Source organism: Bubalus bubalis, chromosome 3 (genome assembly GCF_019923935.1).
Source record: "Bubalus bubalis isolate 160015118507 breed Murrah chromosome 3, NDDB_SH_1, whole genome shotgun sequence".
In the NCBI taxonomy this organism is placed as follows: Eukaryota; Metazoa; Chordata; class Mammalia; order Artiodactyla; family Bovidae; genus Bubalus; species Bubalus bubalis.
This window is the reverse complement of record NC_059159.1, coordinates 74,169,934-74,191,515: the sequence shown is the minus strand read 5'-3', so window position 1 is coordinate 74,191,515 and position 21,582 is coordinate 74,169,934. Positions and strand designations below refer to the sequence as shown.

Genomic DNA, 21,582 nt, shown 5'->3' with positions numbered 1-21,582 from the left:
ACGGTGGCATTTAGTCTTAGATACCTTGTCAAGTGCATCTGAATTAGCACACAGGGCACTTGGTTGATACAACTTATCTGCCTATTATGCAGTTCTGGTTATTTAATGTTTACATGCAGAGTTTCATTAATGTAAGGTCCCTTTAGTTTCCAAATTTTAAAACATCCCGAAGAGTTCCTCTTGTGTCCACACACAAATAGTTCTTTCTTTATGAAGTAGACAAGTGCATAAGGAAAACTTTCTTTGTCCAAGAATTCATATTTGCCCCCTAAGCTTTGGACAAACAAGTTTCCTTAAAATAAGACCCCAGCTTGTCTGTAGCTTCTTGTCTCTTAATACCCACACTCCTTATTTCTTTCCTACTTCCATGAGATGTCCTAAGTCAGAGCACCCAAGTGTCCCTGTAGTACACAGCCTCTGGATTTGCCAGAATCAAGTGACCCAGCAGCCCTTGGTCTTCCACTTTAAGAAATATCTGAGAGCAAGATTTTTAACATCTAGGTGGACTGTACTCCTCACCAACTAGTAGGCAATTTATATACTTTAAGAAGGGGCCCTGCCAATTATTTTTTATCTAAATATAATTAGAAAGATTGCTTTCCCTCCAAAAATTAAAAACTCACGCTATAATATAATCATGAATGATTTATCTCTTTAAAAAAACAAAAAGCACTTCTCTTTTTATGTCATTCATGTCCATGGCTCATTTTGAGCTCACTGAACAAACGTGAATGACTTTGCGCTAGTGAGCATTTGGTTTCTATCGTTTAGTCTCTCAGTCGTGTTTGACTCTTTGCGACCCCATAGACCACAGCACGCCAGGCTTAGCAAAAACGGCAGAAAGCACCAGCGTGAGAGGGGTCCTGTCGGGCGGTGCAGGAAGTGCAGAGCAGAGTCAGCGTTTCCTGAACTGTCTGTGGCACCTGGAGCGGGCAGCCCGCAACCATGTCTGTGTTTACCGTTTCACAGGCTTGTTAGCGAAGAAGGCTGTGGATGCGGGCCTGAGCGTGAAGCCTTACATCAAAACTAGCCTGTCTCCTGGCAGTGGTGTGGTCACCTACTACCTGCGGGAAAGCGGAGTCATGCCTTACCTGTCTCAGCTTGGGTGAGGGAGAAGTCTCTTACACCATCGCTTTTGTTGTGTTGTGTTCCACAGATACCTTGCCCAGTCACCTTGAAATGGATGTAAGCTTATCTGATGGTATCTAATTGCATAGTCTTTCGTCAGTGCAGACTTAAACCCTCACTTTCAAACAGACAGGGCCTCCTGTACAGTTGTGCTGGTTGTTCATCAGACAAGGGTATCTGTGAAGAGAGCCTGGGCTGATATCAAGCCCGTGCTCCACTGGAGCACTGCCCTCCTAGGGGAGGGGCAGCTTTTCTCAGTTGCATGAAGGTGTGCTGGGGCTAATATTGGCTCTGCCACAGAGAGTCTGCCCTCTGTGTGAAAATAATTATTTCACATGCCTAGAAATGTTGTGATTCACTGAAGTCAATTATTTGTTTCCAAATACAGTTTCTCCTAGTAACCCACTATTACTAATTTAGTTGACATAGATCTTTATCATGTACCTCATAAAAGTTGGAAGTCCCTGGGAGTATATAATAAGAGTAGTGAATAAAGATATCAGATATCTGATTTTGACTTTTAAAAATTACAGATCATTTAGGTAGTCTCCTCATAATTTACTTATAAATTTAAAAAGTGAATTATTTATAAAAGCAAATTATATGAACTAGAATAGAGAGACCAGACGGAGAAGGCAATGGCAACCCACTCCAGTACTCTTGCCTGGCAAATCCCATGGACAGAGGGGCCTGGTGGGCTGCAGTCCATGGGGTCGCTAGGAGTCGGACACGACTGAATGACTTCACTTTCACTTTTCACTTTCATGCATTGGAGAAGGAAATGGCAACCCACTCCAGTGTTCTTGCCTGGAGAATCCCAGGGACGGGGGAGCCTGGTGGGCTTCCGTCTATGGGGTCGCACAGAGTCGGACACGACTGAAGCGACTTAGCAGCAGCAGCAGCAGAGAGACCAGAAATAAACCCATTCACCTTTAGTTAATTAATTTTCAACAAAGGAGGTAAGAATATGCAATGGAGAAAAGACACTCTCTTCAATAAGTGGTTTGGGAAAGCTGGACAGCCTCATTTAAATGAATGTAATTAGGATACTCTTCACACTATATACAAAAATAAACTAAAAATGGTTTAAAGACTTAAATGTAAGACATGATACCATAAAACTATTGGAAGAGAACATAGGCCAAACATTCTCTGACATAAAGGGTAGCAATATCCCAAGTGAAAACCAACAAGAGCAAAAATAAATAAGACCTAATCAAAATAAAAAAACTGCCCATCAGAGTAAACCATCAACAAAATTTAAAGATAAGCTATAGAAAAACCATCAACAAAATTTAAAGATAAACTATAGAATGGGAGGAAAATATTTGCAAACAATGCAACCGACAAGAGGTTAATTTCCAAAGTATACAGATAGCTCATCAGCTCAATATCAGACAGACAACCCAATCAAAAAATGAGCAGAAGACCTGAATAGACATTTTTTCAAAGAAGACTTACAGATACCAACAGGCACATAAAAAGATCCTCAATATCACTAATAATTAGAGGAATGCAAATCAAAACTACAATGAGGTATCACCTTACACAAGTCAGAATGGCCATCATCAAAGTCTTACAAATAATAAATGCTGGAGAGGATGTGGAGGGTGTAGAGAAAAGGGAACCTTCTTACATTGTAGGTGAGGATGTAAACTGGTGTCACCAATATGGAAAACAACATGGAGGTTCCTTAAAAGACTAAAAATTGTAGAACTACTATTATCATCCAGCAGTGCCACTCCTGGGCATATATCTGGAAAAGACAAAAACTCGAATTCAAAAAGATAAATGTACCCACATGTTCATAGCAGCACTATTTGTGATAGCTGAGACATGGAAGCAACCTAAGTGTCCATCAGCAGATGAACGGCCAAAAAGACATATACATAACAGAATACTACTCAGCCGTAAAACAGAATGAAATATTGCCATTCACAACAATATGGATGGACCTAGAGAATATGGTACCAAATGAAGTGAGTCAACAGAGAAAAACAAATATTATATATTAGCAGTAGTATGTGGACTCTTTAAAAAAAAAAATGATGTAAATGAGTCTTTTTACAAAACAGAAATAGACTCACAGATACAGAAAGCAAACTTATTGTTACCAAAGGGAAAATCAGGGATTTGGAAAGGGGAGGGATTAGGAGTATAGAATTAAAAGATATACACTACTAGGTATAAAATAGGTTAAATATAAAATCAACTATACTTCAGTCTTTTTTTAAAGTAAATTATAAAAAGGAGCCTTAATCGAATGATTTGGGATGGATGAATGTAGATCAAAATGCTCCCGAGAATGAAAGCCTCACAGAAACAGCCCTGTGTTAACCTTCTCTAAGTCAGTGGTCTCCAGGCACCAGCAGGCGGGCCCGCTGAGAGTCATTCTGCATCCCGTGCTTCTCTCCCGCACCAGGTTTGACGTGGTGGGCTATGGCTGCATGACCTGCATCGGCAACAGCGGGCCCTTACCGGAAGCTGTGGTAGAAGCCATCGTACAGGTAATTAACAGGGCAGCCTGTGGGTCTTTCTCTTTCATATGATGTGTGATGAAGTGCTGCTAATTTTAAAGAAAGTTCAGGGAAGCATGGGATGCGGTTAAGAGAATGGTCTTTGGAGTTGAGTTAAACTTATTAACTATATACCTTTGAGCAAGTTCATGAACCTCGTTGTGCCTCAGTTTTCACAACTGTAAATGGGAAGTGATAATAGTATGTGTTTCAGAAAGCTGCGAGCATTCTGGTGATAGTGAACGCAAAGGACTTAGTGCGGTGCCTGGCCTGCGCGTGCCCCACACATGTGAAGGAATCATTTGTTCCTGTTGTCTGCAGGCTGGTTCCAAGTCAGACAGCTGAACATAAACTCATTGGCTTGATTTTTGTCCCATAAATTCTATAGTGTTGAAAAATACTATTTGGTCCGCTTGCACTGATTTGGAATCCCTGCCAGCCAGTGTGGCTGCCTCTAACTGTCAACCTGTCATCTTCCCCACCTGTTCTCGGGCCCCCAGCTGCAGAATGACTAGGATGCTGCCTTCTGACCCACCTGGTATTCGCTCCTGAGCAGAAAACATCCAGTGCGTCTCTCTGCTGCTTTTGACCCAGCATGTCTCCCCCAGGCTCACCCTGTGGTCTCCCTCCCCGGGGAGAAGCCCAAGTGCAGGGGAAGCCTAAAGGGCTCCTTGACTTAAAGGAGGACTTTAGCAGATGGGTCTAGGAAGCCCAGGCCGTCTGTTGTCTCTGCGACCTATTTCCCCTTGCCTCACACAGGGGGACCTCGTAGCTGTTGGAGTACTGTCTGGGAACAGGAACTTTGAAGGGCGAGTCCACCCCAATACCCGGGCCAACTATTTAGCCTCTCCGCCCTTAGTAATAGCCTATGCGATTGCTGGGACCATCAGGATCGACTTTGAGAAAGAGCCACTAGGTAAGATCTGATTTGTGGGGTTACAGTATTTTTCCCCCCGATGAATTTGAAAACATTACTGGAAAAAAGTTATTGCTTTCCTTAATAAATAATGAAGCCTAAACCTCCAAAGATCAGAGGAGGAAGAAGGGTCTTTGCTTCCTTCCCTAGCACACAGCTAAGACATAACTGAAACAGCTAAACAAGAATTTACTAAAGGGGAAGGGACAAACAGGGAAAGAAACACCTAGAGTAGTGGAGGTCTTGCCATTCTGGCCTCTGCTTCAGTCCCTCCCTTTCCAGTTCCTGCTTCAATCTCATGATAGCCTGGTTTTAATGTCTCTGCTGTTGGAACACATCCAGAGTATGCAGCATCTCAAAGCTTGGGGGACATGATGCTTTTTTCCTTTCCCCTGGCCTCCTGGTGTGCCCTCCTCAGTCCATGCTATGCAGATTAGATAATATGAAAACGGTGCCCTGGAATTTACTTTAAGGAAATCATAGTTTTAGACGTGCAGCTGATCCTCATTACATATGTATTCCATATTTTCAAATTTGACTACTCTTTGAAGTGGATTTTCACCCCCAAAATCAGTGCTCATCACACTCCCCTGGTCACTCACAGATGTGTATGAGGTGGTGAAATCCCTGAGTCACTCATCGTGCCTGCTTTCAGCTGAGGTCAAGCAAGGTGACACCCTGTCTTTTTATTTCAGGTCTCATACTGCAAACAAGTGTCCTGTTTGTGCTCTGGATAGCATCATGTTTTTCATACTTTTGTGCTTTTTTTTTAGTGGTTTTACTGTTTAAAATGATCTGAGAGTAGGGCTAAAGTGCTATGGAATATTCCTGAGCTCAGGAAGGCTATGACAGGCCTCATGTTAGGCTCCCAAGTTCAGTGTGAATGCATCAACAGTATGTAAACAGAAACACATGAAAGAGCATTATGTATTGATCAGTTGACAACAGTACTGTGGATAAACACCCCTGGGAGCCTAACCTGTGTGTTTCTTGCGGGCGGTGGCTGAGTGTTTTCTAAGTGTGCAGAGAATTTACTGAACGTAACTGCCCTGAACAATGAGACTGGGCTGACTACCTGTGACCATGAAAATTGGATATGAGATGAAGTTCATCTCACTAATAAACATTTTCTCCCCAGGTGTCAATGCCAAGGGACAGCAAGTATTTCTGAAAGATATCTGGCCGACCAGAGATGAGATCCAGGCAGTAGAGCGTCAGTTCGTGATCCCTGGGATGTTTAAGGAGGTCTACCAGAAAATAGAGGTGAGGCCCCCACCCCAGTGTCATGGGGAAGCCACTCCTCTGCGTCTTCTCTGCCAACCCTGAGGCTAGTGCCGGTGTCAGCTAGACAAAGTAGCATTTCTTCAGATAACTGGCAAAGTGGGACAGTCATTTTGCTCCTACAACTCAGGCCCTTCCAGACCCCACTCTCCCGAGATGTTCCCAGATTTGAACACATGAGCAGCAGGCTCAGGAGGCATGGACTCGGCATGGATGTGGCTCCTGGCTAGCTCTGCATGGCTCCCCTCTTCCTCTGACAGCCCGGGGTGAGCATGAGCTGTGGTTGAGGAGCTCGATATCACTATAATGTGTCACTGAGGGGCCACATGGCTGAACACACCTCTCAGATTTATTTGCCTGCTTCAAAGAGTAATACAGATAAAAGCCACTCAGTTGGAAGCACCAAACTATCAAGTTGCTGAAGTTAAAAAAAAAAAAAACTTGCTGTGCATTTTACAAACAGAAGGGAAATGTATGGGGCTCCATATCACTGTCCGAGACTCGAATGTTACCCTTTTCCCTGGTTTCTGTGTTAGGCTGACCCCAGGGCTTCTGGCTGGGGCTGGTGGCTTGAAATATGAGGGCAGACTGGGGAACAGATTCAAATGGGAGTCACACTCACACACTGTGAATCCCACAAGCTGCTCGTTGGGAAATGGTTGAAGGGAGTTTGGTGGATACTGGGTTGAATGCATTTCTCCAGAGGCTGAGTTAATGACGTGGAGCAAATTCAAGCCAATTGGAACGCATACTGGCCGTCACTTACTATCTAATGTTCTTGTGACCAGAAGTCTACCTCCCCAAATCTTCAGAGCATCAATAATTTCTCCTCAGGTACAACCTGGATTGTTATTTCATAAATTATATGTGTTAGTTACCTGTTGCTCTGCAACACATTACTCCTAAACTTAGTGAATTAAAACAGCAAACATTTTTTATCTGTTTCTGTGGGTCAGAAATGGAGGTGCGGCTTAACAGGGTGTGTCTGCCTTCACAAGGCTTCATTCCAGGTGTCATCTGAGCCTGTGGCCTCACCTGATGATTCGACTGGGGAGGAGCCAGGTCTTAGACCGCGTGTGTGGTCATTGGCAGGATACAGGACCTCGCATGCTGTGGGTGAAGGCCTCAGCTTCTCACTGACTGTCAGCGAGAGGCCCCCTCAGGGCCTTAATGGTGGGTCTCTTCACAGCGTGGTGACTGGCTTCCAGCAGAGCCAGCAAGAGCAAGTAAGAGGGTGAAGAGACAGAAGGCAGTCTCTGTAACCTAACCCTGGAAATGAGTCACTAGGCTCAGCCCTCACTCAGCAGGAGGGGTTCGTTTACAGGTAGGATTCCCAGGAGGCAGGTCCATGGGGTCATTTTAGAGATGGTCTGTCACAGGGCATGTGTATTTTTAAATTACTTAGCATGGTGGTATCTTTGTATAGACATGTTGTGTGACCATTTAGACTAAGAATTGGTCTTACTGTACTCTTAGCTTGAATGTTGTGTTCACATGTTAAGTCTTCCTCAGGATGAACTGTGGTTAGATCTGCCTCTCCTTTTTTTCTTTCTCCCCAAGACTGTGAATGAGAGCTGGAATGCCTTAGCAGCCCCGTCAGATAAGCTATATTGCTGGAATCCCAAATCTACATACATTAAATCACCACCATTCTTTGAAGACCTGGTAGGACTTTTTTTTTTTTTTTTTAACAAAATGAGTTCTTCAAAAAGTTTCTTGGCTTGTAAAATCTACTTGATTAACCAGTACCCTCACTTTGACTACCTACTTTGTTGAAACCTTTACAAACCTGAGCAGATAACACTGAGGAGAGCTTGAGGAAGCTGGGTTATTTAGCTGGAGTGCACCTGTGGTTTGTCTGTCCAGGGCTTCCACATGGCTGTGCAGAGACCCCTGGAGATCAAGTGTCACTGGGATAGAGACTCAGTAACGTCTGAGGGGGACTGTCCAGGAGAACAGGCTCCAGGACCTGCCATACTTAAGCCTTACACCCATACAAACAAGGGAAATCTTCTCTGAAACTGATGATCAGGAGTCTGTGCTCTCCAAGTGGGAGGAGGGGATGAGAGGATGTGAGTAGAAGGCAGGACTCCTGCCGTACCCAGCATTTGGGACCTTCTCTGGATGTGGAGGAAGAATGTCATTTGCAGCATCATCCCTTTTGTTTTTGAGGGGATAGTGCCAATACTTCACCTCCTTCAAGGATGAGATATGAATATTTTGCATAAATTCACTTTGCTTTACTAAACACCCCTGATAAACCCAATAAAACTAGAATTCTCTGTGTGTTGATATAGGGCTGTCATCAGGGTCAGATCCATGGACCACTACTGTTGAGGCTCCCCTGGTGATGCGTTGGAGAAAAGCCGGGCAAACACTGACTTACTGTGTTCTTTGCTAGACTTTGGATCTTCAGCCCCCTAAGTCTATCGTGGATGCCTATGTGCTATTAAACTTGGGAGATTCAGTAACAACAGACCACATCTCTCCAGCTGGAAACATCGCAAGAAACAGCCCTGCTGCTCGGTACTTAACTAACAGAGGGTAAGTAATGGGGTGGCGGGGAGGCCTGAAGACAAAAGGGACAGCATGAGGTCATTAGTCCTCTTTTCATGAGGTCTGTTTGGACTCAGACTCCAGTTTTTCACTGAACCCTGGAGCCTGAAAACCAATCACTCTGTTTGTAGCTTTGAAGCTACTAGAGAATCCACCAGCACATGAACGTCAGCACATGGAGGCCTTCTTTTTGAGCAAGTCTACTTAATAGACTCAGCTATCATCCCTGCCACCAGCTTGGCTGATCATTTATGTACAAGGCTCTTACCCTGTGTGGTCTGGTTATACTTGAAGCACTTGGCAGGGGTTTAACCAGAAATGCATTTACATTTCCTGGTTGAGAGACATATGTTGTGTTTTAGTTTACTATTTATTTTGGCTGTGCTGGGTCTTTGTTGCAGCCCATGGACTCTCTAGTTGTGGTGTGTGGGCTCTGGAGCGCACAGGCTCAGTAGTTGTGGTGTATGGGCTTGGTTGCAGTACATAGGATCTTAGTTCCCTGACTGGGGATTGAACCCAGGACCCCAGCATTGAAAGCACAGAGTCTTATCCACTGGACCACCAAGGAAGTCCCAAGAGACATGTTCTTTACAGAGAACAGCTTTGAGGATTTGCAATTTACACATCCATTCAGCAATCCTTCTGTCATATACCTATTTTAACAGGTATTACACTAAAATTGATGTCCCTAGTGGCTCAGACAGTAAAGTGTCTGTCTACAATGCAGGAGACCTGGGTTCAATCCCTGGGTTGGGAAGATCCCCTGGAGAAGGAAATGGCAATCCGCTCCAGTACTATTGCCTGGAAAATCCCATGGACAGAGGAGCCTGGTAGGCTACGGTCCATGGGGTCACAAAGAGTCGGACATGACTGAGCAACTTCACTTTCACTTTCACACTAATATTATATACTGCTATTTAACAAACCCTGAGTCAAGAAGATCCCCTGGAGAAGGACATGGCAATGCACTCCAGTATTCTTGCCCGGAGAGTCCCCATGGACAGAGGAGCCTGGCGGGCTACAGTCCACGGGGTCGTGAAGAGTCAGACACTAAAGCACCACCACAGTGCACCGATACCAGTCAGTGTCCCGCCCAGATCTGACTCCTTGAGATTCGTCTAGGGAGATGAACATTCCTGGCCCCCATCCCCACTTGCTGAGTCACCTTCTTTAGAGTCAGGGCCCAGACCCAATATGAGAAACAGAATTGAAGCTTTTTTTTTGTTTTTTCCCAGTGGGAGAGGACAGCTATCTTGCCCCTCCTCTCACTTGCTGGGCGAGTAACCCATTCTCTTCACAACTTTCCCCTTCTCTCATGCGTATTCAGTCTCTGCCTTTTCCTAGTGCATTCCATGGGGCAGTCTGTTCATTGAGACCGAGAATATCTCCTATCCCCCAGGATATACGTGTTGTGAGTTTAAGAAGACAGCCCAGATCTAGCGGAGGTGAACGCACAGTGGTCTGTGTCGAGATTTTTCTTTAACTTAGGGCAACTACTTTTTAAAATGCATGACAACTGCCCATACACAGATAGTGGGTTGGCCAAAAAGTTCACTCAGGGCTGTCTGCTGTTAAGATGGTATGGAAAAAAGCCAAACAAACTTTTTGGCCAACCTCATACATACGAGATTTTAACATTTATTTGTTTTATTGTTTGGCTGGGCCGGGTCTTAGTTGCAGCACGTGGCATCTAGTGCCCCGACCAGGGATGGAACCCGGGCTCACTGCACTGGAAGTGTGGTGTCTTAGCCCCTGGACCACCTAAGGGAAGTCCTCATATTATGAGCTTTTATTTATTTATTTATTTATTTTTAACAACATTAAGCATCTTTTCATGTACCTATTGGCCATCTGTATGTTTTCCTTTTTTTAATTTAAATTTATTTATTTTAATTAGAGGCTAATTACTTTACAGTATTGTATTGGTTTTGCCATACATCAACGTGAAACCTCCACGTGTATACACGTGTTTCCAATCCTGAACCCCCTTCCCACTTCCCTCCCCATACCATCCCTATTATGAGCTTTTAAAGGGATGATTCTGTCTTGAGTGGGAGATGCAAGTCTATCAGCAAATAGAAAAGGGCAGATGTTCAAGGTGGGTCGGTGATTCCTGCTCTTCCCCTCACCCACACTGCTCGGGACACGCTGCCCACCACCTTGTTCCTTGAATGTTCAGACAAGGCCAAGTACCCCTCTGCCTGAGAGCCTTCGGGTGAGCTCACTGTTTTCTCCTCTTGGATGCCTTTCCCCAAGATACCCTCTTAATGAACTCCCACGCCAAGTTCAAGTCTTCCTCCATAAGGTCACACACACCGTACTCTTTCTTGCCCTGGCCTACTTTTTCTTAGGTATTAACTACAATCTAGTAACACTTGTGTAGGGTGCTCTTTTAAAAAAACATCTCTGTCTCTACTTTCTAGGATGCAAGCCCTGCAAAAGCAGGGATTTGCTGTATCCCAGGCACCTGACAGCTCCTGGCATGCAGTTGGTGCTCAGTGAAAAGTTGTTGAATGAATGAATGGGACAGGCTTCTAAGGACAGAGAAACTAGAGAAACAGAGTTGAGGCTGGAAAAAGAAAACTAGGAAGAGAGAAGTAACCAACACCTTTTTTGATTGGTGGTTATTGATAGTCTTTAGGGAATAGCATGACATGAAATATACCTTTCCCGAAAAATACATATCCACATTCTGGACATAATTTCAGGGGTTCATAGACACACTCACCTACTCCTGAAGCTCATGCTTAGGTTCTCAGTCTTCAGAATTGAGCTAATGAATAAATCATCAACACACATGGTTCCTAGCATTTTAAGAAACAGCCCAGTGAACTGGTCACTGTTCATCGTTAAGATGTTGTTCCTGACATCTCAAAACATCCTTTCGTTCAGACCCACAGACCAGACTTTTCTTTGATTTTAGGACCAGCAGTTCTTGTTCTGCTCCTTCATCCCTACCCTGCTTTTGATCTTACAACAATACTAAGTCATGTTGCCAGTTACGTGTTTTTTAATTGCATTGAGTTCCTGGACAAATTTGAACTTACTTCTGTTTAATTTATAGAATGTATTTTATGTGTCCCCCACTCTTGGCTCCACCAAACTGACCTACCCGGAGTATTCCCTTTGCTTCCTTTTTTTTCCCACCCATTTTTAACATTTTACTTTTAATGAAGCTTTATAGGCTACCTTACTGAATAAATAAAATGCTCTTAATAAAGTTCCTCCCGCTTGCTCTGCCCAGACTTACAAGACTGTAGGTTGCTGCTGGGAGGCTATAGGTTCACCATCGCACCTGCTGCCTCTCATCGTGCCCTCAGTCGAAGCTATGGAAACAGCGTTTCCACCTTGGAGAACAAGACTTAGTAGACTTACAGAAACACCTAGGTTTGTGATTTTTACCCCCTTTCCTGGTGTAAGCCAGGTTTCATCTCTCAGTTCCCTAAACCAGCATCTCTCCTGCTTTCGTTATCAGCCTGACTCCTCGAGAATTCAACTCCTACGGCTCCCGCCGAGGGAATGATGCCATCATGGCGCGGGGGACATTTGCCAACATCCGCTTATTAAACAAATTCTTGAACAAGCAGGCACCACAGACTATCCACCTGCCTTCTGGTGAGATCGTGAGTATGGTGTCTGCTCCCGCTGGAGCCAGCGTCTCCCGGCTCGGGCGCCGCAGCGCCTGCACTCGCGCTTCCCCTGGGCCTTATTTTCCCCACACCTCATCCTACCTCTTGCTTTACGTAATCCCTCTTGCCAAGTGTCCCATACATGCAGAGTTCATCCCTAAAGAAGAGTCCCTTTAAATGGGGAGGCCTTTTCCTGCTTAGAGATTTCTGCTTCATGCTTTAACTAAATCTAGTTTCTTAGGAGTTGAGCTTAAAAAGCATCTGATTGAGGTTTCATCAGTTCAGAATACTTGAAGGGGAAATTCCAGGTTAAGGTAGAGGATATTTACTAAGAAGTGCTGTTTTATGACTTCAGTAACATCTAATTAATCATACCTCAGGGAAGGAAGAATACAGAGGACTGTGCAGGCCTGCTTGGGTCCTAATGGGAACCACGTGGAGTTGGTTTATTAGAGCTGGAATTGTCTGTTCACAGAGGGCAGGCATGGGGAGAGGTGGGAAAGCCTGCCCTTGAAGTCAGACAAGCCCAGGTTCAAGTCCCAGCTCCACCTCAGACCAGCAGTGGAGCCTTCTCCAGCAATCTGTCTACCTCTCTGAGCTTCACTTTTCTTACTTGCAAAGTAAAATAATATCTGCTTTTTAAGGTTCTGAGGCTTAACCCTGGGTGGCATGCGTGCTTCAGTCACTCAGTCAACTCTGCAACCCCATGGACTGTAGTCTGCCAGGCTCCTCTGTCCATGGGAATTCCCAGGCAAGAATCCTGGAGTAGGTTACCATTTCCTACTCCAGGGCACCTTCCCAACCCAGGGGTCAAACCCACATCTCTTGTGTCTCCTGCATGGGCAGGTGGGTTCTTTACCAGTGCACCACCTGGGAAGCCCATCCAGCACAGCGTGAGCGCCCAGGACGTATTTGTTCAGTGACTAGGAGGGACAATAGACTATTAAGTGAAAAAGATACAAATGAATGGTAAAATCCCTAAGAGACGAAGAAGGGACTTGCAGTTAATAGACTTTGAGGGCCTCTGGGATGCCAGCTGTCAGGGTGGGATCCCTCATTGACAGCCCTACCGCGCACAGAACTCCTAGTCAGATGGTTAGTGCCTCAGCTTAAATAAGGAGACAGCATCAGAGATGAAGAGACGTTGGAGTCGGGCCTTGAACTTGAAAGACAGACCTAGACAAGAAACAGAGGAATAAAGAGAAAAACAGATAATGCACAGAGTAGAAGAAAACTAAGAAAAACAATTATTTCATCAGAGTGATAAGAGATGATTTTCTGTTGGTATAATCAGAAGACAAGAAGGAGCTCTTAAAAAAAAAAAAAAAAGTCCCTAAAAAATTTCACAGGAAAAGTTGACTAGTTGAGAAAATCTTCCAGAAGGTAGAAAGACAAAGGGGAAATTAGGAAATGTAAGAAAAATCAAAGCCTGAACCGAGGAGGACCAGCATCTGACTGAATAAAGATGCTAAAAAGAACAGATAAAATCTGAGAGGAAATTGTTAAGAGTTAACACAAGAAATTCTTCAAGTGCAAAATCTGAGATTCCAGATCGAAAGGTCCACTGACCACACCCAGCCACATGATTAATACTCACTCCAAGTCACATCACTGTGAAATTAAGAACAGCAGAGGTGAGGAGAAGATCTAGAAACTTCGGAGAGGGGAAAAAAAGCTTACGTGCACTCTTCTGGGGATCAGACACACTCAAGGCAACCGAGGAGACTTAGACTGAGGAAAATTGTTGGCACTCTAAAGTCTGTATCCCTCATACGACCAGCCAAGTGAGGGTAAAGTAACAACACATTCAGATATTCAAAAGCTTTAAAAATAATCTGTCAGCCCCGGTCTCAGAAAGCTACTTGGTAATTGTGTTCCACCAAAACAAGAGAATAAACCAAATATAGGGGAAGATGTAGGATCCAGGAAAAGGAGGTGCAGGGAATCACCTGGATGCTGGGGAAGGAAGATTCCTGTGTCACATGAACACACCTCAGAGAGTCAGCGGTCCACACAGGAATGAGGGCATCAGGAGTGACACCTCGTGAAAAAGATTTTTAAAGTAAATTGCTTGACAGATGTGAATGTCTTCAGAAAAGACTTGTATCGATACTTTAGGTAGTATATTCATTAGTTAATGGGTAGGGACACAGAAACAGGTGAACACATGCACACACACACACATACAAATTTATTATTTCCAGTGGGAAAAAAATTTTTTTTAATTGCCAAGAAAAGGAAATCTGAGTCCATTATGTGGCTCAGCTGTAAATAGCATGTACGTCATCAAAACGTATGGCCAAAAAAAAAAGATGAGTGATATTAGAAGGCCCTGGAGAGGAGAGGTTGGGAGGGGGAGGGCCCTATGAGACTGGTAGTTGAAAGAACTAAATCTTCTAAGTAGGAATTTAATGGATAATAAAAAAGGAGAAATGAACTGACCGATTATATACTTAGGGATCCAGAGGTAAGATATCAGAAGAAACCACTAACTTTATGCCTTCTTTAGAAGAGAGGGAGAGCGCAGGGAGCCCATGCTTTATAAGCTGCTGCTACTCTCAGTTTGACGCATACAAGAGAAAAGCCAGGAGCCCGGAATTCAAACCTGCTGAGTCCGCACAGCTGGGTTCCACAACCCAGCCACTCTGCCTTGGGATTGTCAGCTCTGTGGTAGTTTTGAAAGCACTTTAAAACACACACTCCCACATTCTTAATATCCAAACTAGTAATAGATACCTCTGAAAATATCGGGTAGGTTGTTTCTTTCCTGGTCTTTGAAAGCATCCAGGCTTTTTGGTTAGACAGAGCAGGCTTTTACTGTTTTTTCCAACTGTTTCTATCTTTGTGAGTTCTGTTCAGCTGCAGACAGACAGAACCCTGCCTAGATTTAGGCAGTGCCGTGTGACATTAACCACAGTCTCCATCCTTTTACCACGATAGTAATTTGTGAAAGCCTACTTGAGAGTTTGATTATATACCTTTCTAGAGCTCCTTTCAAATCAAACACTCCCTCTTTGGACTCTTTGGAGGGGTCTTATTTTCTGACTTAAGTAGTGACAAAAAAAAATGTTTCATTACTCACCATCAATGATATCACCCGTCTTTGTGAAGCCTCAGCTCAGGAGAATGTTCCGAGTTCCTATGAGAAACAAACGAATCTGTTTGTTAAAGCTGTTTCTCATACATACTAAGAGATTCCTTATCCCTTTCTTGTCCTTTGTTGATTGGTGCTTCATCAGTGTTTCTACTATCGTTTCCTTGACCTCCACGTAGAAGGGTGATGAATAAAAGTCTGCATTTTTGTAATTTCCAAACACGTGACCTTTTTTTGTGTTTGGCCACCCTTCACAACCAACCATCACCAAGTCTCTGGTACAGAATCAAAACCCAGATTTAGGTGGGATTCTCTGCTTTTGCTTTAAAATATTTTAATCAATAGAAGAGTAAAAAAAAAACAAAACTGATCTAATTTCCTTTTTCCCCCTGATGCCCTAGGATTTGAATGTTTTTCTAAAATTAGGACAATAAGGCATTTCACTTATGAGTATAAAATTCAATTTGACAGAGGTAAGTATTAATAGATGGCATTAACTGGAAATTTGTAGACCAGGCAACTGATTGGTTGAGTTTGCCATTGAATTTACACTGGCTTGGCCAACTGCAGACACTCCTGCATGTCCCCCCAGGACTCACTGGCCTCTGTCTACACGCTGTGCCTTTACTCTGTCAGTAAAACCTTCCTCCTCTCCTCCTCAGCTTGATGTGTTCGATGCCGCTGAGCGGTACCAGCAGGCGGGCCTCCCCCTCATCGTCCTGGCCGGCAAAGAGTACGGCTCTGGCAGCTCCCGAGACTGGGCCGCCAAGGGCCCTTTCCTCCTGGTGAGTAGGACACTGAGACAGCCCTGCAGGCAGCTGCCCCCCTGAACCAGAAGGGAAGCTGGGAGCGAGGCTTTACTTTCCAAGAAGATGCTGTGGGAGAGCAAAGCAAGCTCGGGGAAGCGTGGACTGTTTTCTCGCCTCCTGCTTGGTAGATCGGGGCTTCCCTCACTGAGTGAAGTAGAGTCGCCCGGCTCCCCACCATCAAATGTGGCTACCCTGGGAGCCACGGATCTTTGGGTGTGTCTGTACAGCAGTTGAGGGGAGGATCTTGAAGTCTATGAAATTACATCCAGAAGTGTGGAATGTATGTCTTTTTTTTTTAATGGGGAAAGTTTCATGGTTTTCATAATGCTCTCAGGTTAGCACCTGAAGCTTATTTAAGGCCCTTGTCCCAGGTCAATGTGAGGAATAAGCTGCTGCTACTGTCTTATCTGTTAGGTTCACAGAAGGGAAAACATCAGGAGCCTGAAAGTGAAAGTCTCTCAGTTGTGTCCAATTCTTTGCGACCTCATGAACTATACAGTCCATGGAATTCTCCAGGCCAGAATGCTGGAGTGGGTAGCCATTTCCTTCTCCAGGGGATCATTCCTAACCCAGAGATCGAACCCAGGTCTCCCACATTGCAGGTGGATTCTTTACCAGCTGAGCCACAAGGGAAGCCCAGGAGCCTGAGCTTTGAATAAACTCAGGGAATGCACTTTTTACAGCTGCTTTTCACTGCCAGTGAATGGTCTGCATACGGGCTCAGTAGAAAAGGAAGCCCTCTCTGTGTGTAGACAGCTCCTCAGAACCTTCAGCCGTTTCAGGGCTTGACCCGTAAGCTGTCCCTGTGGGAGGGGGCCCCACAGGAGTTTTTACCTCTGGCCCCTTTGCTGGCCCTGAAAGCAGGGCCACTCCTAGTGCCTGGCTTCAGTCCTCAGGGTGGGGTAGAACAGCTTAGCTGATATCAGTTCAAATAACGATGGCTTAAGCAAATCAATGCACTTGGCAGACGCTAGGTCAGTTGATATCCACAAGTGCAGTAAAAAAATATATGGCTGTCTTGCAGACAGCCCTCCAGATGCCCAGGTCTTATCAACACCCACCCCGCTTTTTTTAATTCCATTAGTTTGCAGTGGAGGCGAGGTGTGGAGAAAAGATATGTTATTAGTTGATAATTTGTCGAAGGCCTGCTTTTTCTAGAAAATGCTGAAAAGAACCTAAGAAATTACAAAAGGAAGGCTTTTAGAAAGGGAGCCGGGCACTGGCAACAGCAGTGAGAGCAGGAGCAGTCTGGGGCTGGGCGGGAGACAGTAAGGTCTGGATAGACGAGTCCTGGCACAGGGGGGCTCTAGAGTCTGGTGGGGCTGCACCAGCCACAGGGCCAAAGAAAGAGCCTGGCGACGGCGAGAGAGGCGTCAGTGGTCTCACAGGGGGAAGCTCTCACAGGGACCTCACAGTGGTCTCACAGAGGGAGGTCTCACAGAGAGGCGTCAGTGGTCTCACAGAGGGAGGCTCTCACAGGGACCTCACAGTGGTCTCACAGAGGGAGGCTCTTACACATCCGAAGCATCGGGGGCCGCGGCTGACTGCAGGCAGGACACACTTCTACCCCTGGGAGCAAGAGGCAGCTCCTCCCATTTATTAGAGCTGGGATTGACATCAGGTTGGCTGTCAGTTACCAGGGAAACCAGAGCTGGGCCATGTCCCTCATAGCCCCTCAAGTAACAGCCATCAGTGGGTAAATGTTTCCCTTTAATGAACTAACAGGTGGGGCCATCCTGGCTTAAGGGGCAGAGGGCAAGCACACAGGTGAGTAGGGTGGAGGCGAAGCCCGACCAGGAGAGCAGCGGCTATACAAAGAACAAGGGAACAGCCCTCTTTTAGGGTCCTGACTCTGAAAGTGTCAGCTTCTCTACAGAACTGCCCTGAGTTCTGTCTGCCCAGACGGCTGTGCACACTTCCTTCTGTAGCTGGCCAGCCTCAGCCACGTTGTCTGCAGGCAGAGAGGGCCAGGCAGTGTGACCTGCAGCCCCACACAGCCCTCCTCACAGAGCTTGGGGTTCTGGTAAACACAGGTAAACACAGGTAAACCTGTGTTTACAACCATTGCCCCTTCCCCCCAAATGAATACACAGTACATATGTACATAAATCTATACAAAATGCCCACTGTCATAAAGAATCTGCTCTTTTAAATCTGTGCTTTTAAACTTGGAAACACTTTGTGATTTAAAAAATACCTATGCCCGGATCTCATTCCCAGACATTCTGGTTTGGTTGGTAAGGTGAAAGGCCTCGACGTCTGGATTTTAAAAGCCTCCCCTGGTGATTGTAATATCAGCAGAGTCTTAGAACACCTCTGTCGGCCATGGTTCTCCAGACTTAAAAGAATCCCATCTTCTCCCACCCATGCTTCCTGCAAGAGATTCTGATATAGTAGATCAGGGGTAGTAAGTACCCAAGAATCTACATTTTTTAACAAGCTTCCTGAGTGACCCTGATTCAGGGGATCTGAAAGGATGTTGAGAGCTTTTACGGGTATCTTAATATTATATTACAGTTAACTAATATTTGAGATTTGGGTGTTCCAGTTAATCAGGTATCCTGGTTTACTGATCATTGCTGTATATTGTCAGTTATAGGTTACCAATAAACTGTACTTTATAGGAAGCTTTATATCAAGATTATATTCAGTGCAATTTGATCCTTGAAACAGGAGGTATAAAAGCAGCACACCGCAGGTGATCAATTCCTTTCTCTGTAGTATGTTCTGAAAGTTGTGTTTTGATTAAATCTTCTGTGTCTGCTAATACAGCCTACAATAATACTGAAATTCAAGGGGGGAAATGAATTTTCTTTGTGTTTCTTTGTAGTGTGGTTTCCAGACACAATGGGAGTTTGTATCACAAACTAAGTGTGTGGTTAGACTTTGTGGGTTCAAATATCTGACAGACCACTGACTCCCAGGGTGCGGGGCACGGTACCAGTGTCTCCATCCAGGGTTGGTGGAGGTAGAAGCAGAGAGCTCACTTCATTGCCCGCATGCTGCTTATCCAGTGGAGGCAGTTGGTCAGCTACGGTGCTATTTATAATGACAACACATTATGTAAAGGATTAATTGGTACTTAAGAAGAATTTAGGCAGGAGAAGAGTTTTGACCTAAGAACCCTTTTGTAAGGTGTCTGTGTATCTAAGGAAAAACTGTGTCCGAACTACTTACTCTCTTGGTTTCTCAGGGAATCAGAGCTGTCCTAGCGGAGAGTTATGAGCGCATTCACAGAAGTAACTTGGTCGGCATGGGGGTGATCCCTCTCGAGTACCTCCCTGGGGAGAATGCAGACACCCTGGGACTCACTGGGCGTGAACGATACACTATTAGCATTCCAGAAACCCTGAAACCACGAATGAAAGTCCAGATCAAGGTAAGTCAGTGCCTTTCCAGGCCAGGTCCAGCTAAAAGGGGCCCCATGTTTGTCATCAGTCTTTTTTGTTTGTTTGTTTTAATCTGGTCACACTGCAGGTCATGCAGGATCTTAGTTCCCCACCCAGGGATCGAACTCATGTCTCCTGCATTGGGAGAATAGTGATGAAAAGCTCAGGGACAGGGCGTTTAAAACACCTTTTTATGATAAAAATGTGAACAGACACACTCACCCCGCCCTGGCTTTGATTAGTACTGAGGTGAAAACGACAGATTAGCCCTGGGTAAGGCGAGGATGAAGTGCGCCACCGTGGTCCCAGGGTGATCTAGCTGCCCAGGCAGACTGAGCTGCTGAGCCGTGTCCCAGGGCGAGCCTCTGGGCCAGCGCCTAGGGGACAACCTTAGTGAAGTGCCTGCTGGCTGCCAACACTTCCTTCCTCGGGCCGTCCCTGGTGAAGGCTTCGAAAATATTCCAAACATTGCTAGTAATTGCTGCCCCGAGAGGCTGTTTATAATTCTCCAGTGTCTCTCACTTCCGTCACAGATGCTCTGCAGGGCTTTACCTTGTAGATCAGTACCTGGGGCATCTTGTTAAGTAAACCACAGCTTACTGCTCAGCGGGTCTGGGCTGGGGCCGGCCGGCACCTGCTCTGGGTGCTGGGTGCTGCCAGGGCATGGACTGCACTTGGAGGGGCAGTCTGAGGGCTGGCTCGTCTCCTCCCTCAGCAATTCTTCTCTGCTTATCCATCCTCCCAGCTGGATACCGGGAAGATCTTCCAGGCTGTCATGAGGTTTGACACCGACGTGGAGCTCACTTATTTCCATAATGGGGGCATCCTCAACTACATGATCCGCAAGATGACCAAGTAGGCCCTGGTGTCCCAGCTGCCCGGTGGCAGGAGGAAGCACAGCATCCACAGCCCACAGGCCCTGGGTCGGCAGCGTCCCCGCCCCAGCCTCCTCCCCCGACCCTCCCCTCCACGCAGGGGTGCTGCCTGCCCAGGGCGCCCAGTGTGGATCCTCTGCACACAGAATCAGCAGTTTCTACATGCTCTATTTTTGTTAATCTTTTTATCTTGTTGTAGAATTTGGGAGCTTAGAATGGTGGGACTGTCACTTGTGCCAAGAAGGGAGAGTTGAGCCCTTTAAGGTCACTGATCGCTGAATGCTGATTTTTCACTCTTAGCCTCCAGTGTTCAGGTGAACACACGTCCGTCTCCTGCCCAGTTTCTGGTTCCTCTCTGTTACCCTCTGCTCAGTGAAACCTCCCCCTTGAGAGTCCTTCGCCTCTGTGTGCGCTGACAAGGCAGAGGGGCACGTGTTCGCACGTGGTGACTAGTCCCTGCACCTCGCCCTGTCCTCCAGTGAGTGACCCAGGCACCTCGTGAGCAGCTCAGACACGGAAGTTTTTGCTTGTGTACCTTTTGACAGATCCACACTGAAGAAATACGGAGATTTCTTTCAGTAGTTTCATAAAGTTTGCCTAGAAAACTTTTCATATATCAAGAGGAGAACTTTGGAGGTGGTTTTGGAGAGAGATGCAGAACATTTCTAATTTGAATAAGATTAAATCTATTTTCAAGGAAAACTTTTTGACTTTGGTATTGAATTCTGCTGCGTGCGTGGCCCTCATTTTGTGATATTTAGAGCAGAGCAAATTTCAGACTGCAGGTTCCTGAAGTCTGAATGATCTTCGAGTTTTGTTTGTTTTCCAAAAATATATTTATTTGTCTGTGCCAGGTCTTAGTTTTAACATGAGAACAATTAGCTGTGGCACAGGGGATCTAGTTCCCTGACCAGGAATTGAACCCAGGCACCCTGCACTGGGAGCACAGAGTCTTCAGCCACTGTACCACCAGGTAAGTCCCTCGAGCTCTTTTTTGTAACCACATCAGTAATATGCAGGTTAAATGGCTGTGTTGAACCTCATTTACAAGCACACAAGACGGTAGCAATAGCCTGGGAGCAGTGACAATGTAGCTTGGTGAACAGATCAGAATATTTTTTAATCTTCAGCTGGGTTATCTGCTCGTTTTCATCACTGAAGTCATTTCAGGGCACGTGTCGTAGTCTACTCCAGCTGCCATAATGAAATGTCATAGACTGAGTGGCTCAAACATCAGAAATTTATTTTCTCACAGTTCTGGAGGATAGATGTCCAAGATTGAGGTTCCAGCGAATTCATTTTCTGGTGAGAGCTCTCATCCTGGCTTGCAGCCAGCCACCTCTCCCTGTGTCCTCGAGTGGCCTTCCCTCAGTGCATGCACAGATAAAG

General features: G+C 45.5%; 1 protein-coding gene, 1 long non-coding RNA gene and 1 other non-coding gene across 4 annotated transcripts in view; 1 reads left to right on the top strand and 2 right to left on the bottom strand.

The window, feature by feature from the left end:
* Positions 1–16,019, bottom strand: part of LOC123465585 — a 108,127-nt gene extending 92,108 nt beyond the window's left edge. For both annotated transcript variants that reach the window (XR_006640841.1, XR_006640840.1), the window contains exon 1: positions 15,109–16,019. This is a non-coding gene — a long non-coding RNA (uncharacterized LOC123465585). The remainder of the gene's footprint in view (positions 1–15,108) is intronic.
* Positions 1–20,895, top strand: part of ACO1 (aconitase 1) — a 67,186-nt gene extending 46,291 nt beyond the window's left edge. Inside the window, exons 12-21 of the mRNA XM_006060271.4 lie at positions 970–1,105; positions 3,551–3,635; positions 4,404–4,560; positions 5,699–5,823; positions 7,402–7,506; positions 8,243–8,385; positions 11,873–12,020; positions 15,783–15,905; positions 19,123–19,308; positions 20,064–20,895. Of these exons, the coding sequence (XP_006060333.2) occupies positions 970–1,105; positions 3,551–3,635; positions 4,404–4,560; positions 5,699–5,823; positions 7,402–7,506; positions 8,243–8,385; positions 11,873–12,020; positions 15,783–15,905; positions 19,123–19,308; positions 20,064–20,177 (1,322 nt within the window). The 3' untranslated portion in view covers positions 20,178–20,895. The remainder of the gene's footprint in view (positions 1–969; positions 1,106–3,550; positions 3,636–4,403; positions 4,561–5,698; positions 5,824–7,401; positions 7,507–8,242; positions 8,386–11,872; positions 12,021–15,782; positions 15,906–19,122; positions 19,309–20,063) is intronic.
* On the bottom strand, positions 8,893–8,965 carry TRNAE-UUC. The gene has a single exon. It is a non-coding gene; the product is annotated as a tRNA-Glu (tRNA).
* Positions 20,896–21,582: the final 687 nt, after the last annotated feature.